Source organism: Protopterus annectens, chromosome 2.part0 (genome assembly GCF_019279795.1).
Source record: "Protopterus annectens isolate FY-2018-M chromosome 2.part0, PAN1.0, whole genome shotgun sequence".
Lineage (NCBI taxonomy): Eukaryota > Metazoa > Chordata > Ceratodontiformes > Protopteridae > Protopterus > Protopterus annectens.
The window spans coordinates 1242112964-1242118796 of NC_056728.1; the positions used below are offsets into that span (position 1 = coordinate 1242112964).

Below are 5833 nucleotides of genomic sequence, written 5' to 3' on the forward strand. Positions count from 1 at the left end.
ATCTTCATGACCCCCCAGATGTGTTCCAGTATTGCTGGGGCCAGCTGTGGGGTTTATGAGCATCCTGGCAGCTTGACCATGTTTGCTTCCATCCATTGCTATTTTTTTTGTATTATATGCCCTACCCACTTTCCCTTTCCCCAGCCCCCACATTCATTGGTTACATCCAAGGGCAGCCCTCCTCTTTAGATCATGCCTCTCCTTAGAGACCATCACCAACCAGTGCCCTCCACCCAGAACAGACATACCTGCCACTCTGTCAGCCACCTGATGGAGTCAGAAATATTCACCTTTTGATAAAGGTTTCTGAGTAAAAAGTTAGGATTTTAACATTATAGTCATAAGACAGAATTGTAATTTCATGTCTATTGTGATATACAAGGATTGCTGTAAGTAGAACACATTGTATGGTTTGGTAGTGACTTGCTCTCTTCTTCCCACTCTATGGTCTTTCCAATATGTTAGTCCAGATCCTCTGGCACATTCAGGCCAGGTTTCATAATTATTTGGAAAATTGGTGTAAGCTATAACTTTGCATTCCTCTCAAAAAAAAACTTGAGTTAATTCCATTAGTGCATTTTTATAAGACATCAGCATTATTCTTCATTCTTACAAGTTATTCTTCTATAACAGCTATTTTCAGGATGGAGATATTTACTGCATTCTCTGATATTTCTATTTTATCTTCCATTTAAGTCCCCTCTTCTTTCATTTCAATAAGCCAACCCCGCTGAGTTATTTCTGAGCTCATCAGGAAGCTTGTATCTTTAGTCATCAGGGTCCTTATCAGTTGATCGAGTTTTCAGAAACTCAAAATTCATATGGTCGAGACCATATGATGAGTTTTTGAAAACTCAAAGCTTTTGAATGGAGATTGCATGAAAGCGCTTACTTAGTAAAGAAGTTTGGAAGGAAGAATGTTTGGTGTCTGCTGCAGTTGGTTTTTTTTTTTTTTTTTTTATTTTTTTTGTTTAAAGTTGAATGGAAATTGTAGTACAGTGCGGATCAAGACATTTACCCTTTTCCTCACTGTAGTGCAGTCTTGGAGTCAGTATATATAATTTGCAGGGAGTGCCTGAAAAAAATGTAAAAAAAACATAGATCTTTGTGGGGGGGGCTTGTGCTTTTGTTTGTTTTTTTGATGTTTGAGTTTTCGGAAACTCGATCATATGGTCTCAACCATATGAAGTTCCAGTTTCTGAAAATTCGATCATCTGACATAGACCCAGTCATCAATGTTGACACCCTGATAATTATATTTATTTTACTTTCCATACATAACTTTGCTGTTGATCTTGGGTCTGTCACCAAGTTAGTATGTTTCCATTCTTTTTCTGCATTTTTAAAGGTTTATTTCACTCATGTTTAGTTTTTACATATTACCACTGATTCCACTCCAACATTAGTCTGTCGTCATCTTGATACTTAGGCACCAGAAGGAGAAGAAGAAAAAGATCTTGATGTTGTGATGATCCCAAGACAGAACCATGCTACACTGCGTAAATGGATAGTAGCTTAGACTAAGAAATACTGTGACGCATTGCCAGCCTATCATTTCTAGATATGTAGACTCTTCCTGTCATACAAAACATGGAGAAGCATCATGTAGCTCTAGTATTACATTTAGAGGAAGGGAGAATGAGAGTAGAAGGGTAAGATGTGGATGCAGTACTTCACCGGGGCAGGTGTGCACTGCACAACAGAAGAGTAATGAGTGTGTACAATCTACAAAAAATGTTAAATGGCACCTAGGATGTAAAAAAGGGGCAGGAATAGGTAAGAACATCAGCAAAGGGACAACTGCAATGGACTGACATAAGTGAAAAAAAAGAAAGCTCATCTTATGTCAGCATCCACTCATTTCTATATGCTCAGGTTGCATTTCTACTGTTGATGAAATTACCAAAAATGTGCTTAAGCTAGGTCTTTTTTGTGGTCAATATTGTTATTGCTAAGAATCTCTTGTTCAGTTGAATTGTGAAGGGGGATTCATTTCAATGTTCAGATCACTGCTGTCCCTCATTCACTCCCCCAGTTCTGAAGTGAGACATATGAGTGCATGTATCATGGCTACTGATGTCATGTGACATAAATTATGAGATGTTATCTTATGAACAATAATTTGGTCATTCCCTTTCCTTACACACTGATACCTCTGATGTGGTACTCCTGTGGCTAGTCCACTGCTGGTACCCAAAGCAAGAGTCAAATGATGAATATTCTCAGTGGGCATTTATAATGCAGAATGCTAATTAACAAGAGGTCAGCTTGTAGGCTTCAGACATTTATGGCTCAGAAAGAAGACAGGGATGTTTTCCAAAAAAAAAAAAAAAAAAAAGTGCAACTTAAAAAAAAAGAGTGCAACTGATAACAAGACTGTGTCCAATTCCTAAGTTTATTTTTAGTAAACAAAAGAAATAGTAAATTGGTGCAGAGCATGTCTGGGATTCAAAATATGACCCTAACACCAAAAATTACCCATCACAAAATAAATAAATAATTGCAATTGTAGCAAGCATTAAACAGCTACAGACAGTATTCATGAGCAGAGATGGAACAATAGCTATGTTTCTTCTTTTACCACTGTACCACTGCTGTTAGAAACAATTATAGGAAAGTAAAGAGAAATACGCAATGCAAACAGTAGTGAAACCAGAATCTAAAAAAACAGATCTGACAAAAACCCAAAAGAAAAGTTAACAGCACTGCATTTTCTCTTAATACCCTCCTATTCCTGCAGAGCCATGTTTCTTACATATGGCAACTTCAAGACTGCAAATTCAAAAGAAAAGGAAACGCTTGTTTTTTATTCCAAAAATCTTTACCCTGCTCTGCTTTAAAGAGGAGTCTGCTTTTGACCTTAATTGCTTTGACTTGCTGTTCTTTATTCAAGTATCCTAATTCAGTAATAAACGAATGCAGGTTGCTGTATACTGAATAGGTATTGAATATCCTGAGTCACTTAAAAGGATATTGGTTCTGAAAGTATGTTTACCACATTGTCTTTAAATAGAAAGTCTTTAATACTGCTATCTTCATTTTTTTCCAGTCTATGCAATCACAGTCATCAATTACGCAGCCATTTGAACCAGAAATGGTAAAAATCAGTATGCACCATTTATTAAACTGCAGTAAATTAATTGCATATACCCTCACGCTAACCTTGTTGTGACATGTATTACCCTCCACTGCTAAAAACAAGTATTCCTTACACTTTACCAAATTAAATATATTAAGCTTTCATTTTGGGACTCTAAAGCGAGCATATGTCTCTAGTATACTATGAGGTTAATAACCCTGTAGTCTGTGTATTTTAATCTTTGCAGAGTAAACATATACATATGACTTTTCAAACTGCACCCTCCCCTCAGCTAATTCACATCATTATCATTTAGGACCTCCTAGCTGAGATACGTCAAAAGTAATACCCCATGCTTTAAAATACATCTCTTAGGAAAACTTAAAATTTGTCAGATAACCTTTTTCATCTTATATACCTTTTTATTAAGGTATATTGATGTCATCCTAGTGAATACAAAAACGTCAGAAATTATTTTGTGCATACAGAGTCTAAATATTTACACATCATCGTTCATATACTTTCAGGAAAATTTTGAAATATTTCAGGTTATGATAGCTCAATTCGTTTTTAAACAACATTATTTCTGTTTCATGTTAACTTTGACACTATCACTCAGCATGCTGCCGCAGAAACAATAAAGCATATAACATTAGTTACTTACATGTAGAAAGAATCATGTTTGTTGTTGTTGCTGTTGTCTATATATATAATCCAGACCAGTTTTTTCCTGTTTTTCACTTGCAACATCGGTGTACACCCTAGTTTCTAAATGCTATGAATCAGGCATATATACAGACATACATACATATGTACGCAAAGCACCCACCCACCTTTGATGTAGAGATACTCAAACACAAAAAATAGCAGTACATAAGCATGTGATCAAGGAAAGTTTTTTTTTCTCTTGTGAGTTTGTCAGTTAGACCACAAAGCTGAATTGAAAAAGTTAAGAATATGGTGATTAACATTAGGTAAACTTTAAAAAAAATGACTTAGTGGGTACTTTAGAAGAACACTTTAGGCTGTGCCTTTTGACTCAAATCATCAATAGCATTTATGGATGTTGTAACGGTGCAAACCTAGCACATATTCATAGCTAATAACAGTGCAACTACATGATGTAACCTAGTCACTTGTGATTACAAGTAAATACTGCTACTGCCATGTAAAAGGTATCTAGGTAACTAAGATGTGTGATGGAAGTCCAAGATATCTTGAATACTAGACAAAGACACATATGCAGTTTGGTGTAGCATGTGTGGAACCTGTAACCCTTTACTGTTGACTAGGGCAACGATGCTCTACAGAGCAGTGAGGGGGTTTTGGACTGAATGTAAATTAGGTAGTCTGTGGTGCAGCCTATGCAAATTAGGCCCTTGGGTACCCTGGTGTGCTACTCTCAGGAGATTCTTGTATATTGTGATGCTTCATAAACAGAAAATGCATAACATGGCTATTAGCTGCACTGCACTGCTCCTATATGTTCTAAGTGAAGCTAATCCATGTTGCCCTGCTCAGCTTGCTGGACCAGGTGAGTGCTGTTGTGCACCAAGTCTGTGCAGGTATGCAGAGTGTATGTGACTGTACATGGTAGTAGGTGAGAGTGTGTGTGTGTGTGTGTGTGTGTGTGTGTGTGTGTGTGTGTGTGTGTGTGTGTGTGTGTGTGTGTGTGTGTGTGTGTGTGTGTGTGTGTGTGTGTGTGTGTGTGTGTGTGTGTGTGTGTGTGTGTGTGTGTGTGTGTGTGTGCGCGTGCACGCATGAGCGCGTGTCTGTGTTTGTTTGTGTATGTGTATCTTATCTTTCTTTTAAATTATAAAATGCAGCACAAAATGTCACAGCTCCACTCAGACCCCCATGATGTCATAACTCCAGTTAGGGCAGTACTATAATGCCAAATGCTGCCTTCTGGTCTTTCTATAAAATCACATACAGATAAAATCACATACCAGTGCACATATATGTTTATGCATAGATAAATAGATAGATAGATAGAGAGATAGATAGATAGATAGATAGATAGATAGATAGATAGATAGATAGATAGATAGATAGATATGGATGTATTACAGTCTGTTGAAAGTAATATCTTAATAAGTGTGAATTGCAGAATATTTGACTATTTTGATCAATTTCCACTTCATCAAATATGAGAGACTGGGCTTAGTCTGCGATCATTGGACAGTGGGGTTTAGGGAATTTTCCATTTTTCACCACTGTTGTGTGATCTCAGAGGTGTAATATAAGTAATGAGGGTATGGGGTGCACAACCCTCTTTTCCTACATTGCAGATGCAGAGGAGACTTGCTTCAGAAGAAATGTATTTTTGTTTATTGTACAGATTCAGCAGAAGTGTAGTTGATTAGATTTGTTTGTCAGATTGGTTGTTAGCTACTAAGACATTCTTAGATTGATAATGCACTCCTATAATATTTGCGTGTGTGGGTGTCTGTGTGAAATAGGATATGGAGGGTTGTAGAAATTGGTAGGACACTCACTCATGCAGTTCTTTAAACTGCTTAGGTGAGTGATTGATAGGTTCATTGGTATATACTAGGCTAACAACCACCACAGCCTTTATATGCCTAGCAGTGCAACCCAACCAAATTGTATCCCCATGTACCTTGGGTGTCTATTATAGATTCATAGGTAGGTACTAGGCTATCTGCCCGAGGGCATTTATAAGCCTAGCCAGAGTGTGTCAGCTTTCGCCGGCCCAATGATTAATTAACTGAGCCTCTGTCAAGAAGAGCC

General features: G+C 37.3%; 1 protein-coding gene across 1 annotated transcript in view; it reads right to left on the reverse strand.

The window, feature by feature from the left end:
• Positions 1-3880, reverse strand: part of TXK (TXK tyrosine kinase) — a 693943-nt gene extending 690063 nt beyond the window's left edge. Inside the window, exon 1 of the mRNA XM_044061415.1 lies at positions 3744-3880. Coding sequence (XP_043917350.1) covers positions 3744-3759 — 16 coding nt within the window. The 5' untranslated portion in view covers positions 3760-3880. The remainder of the gene's footprint in view (positions 1-3743) is intronic.
• Between the last annotated feature and the right edge of the window lie 1953 nt (positions 3881-5833).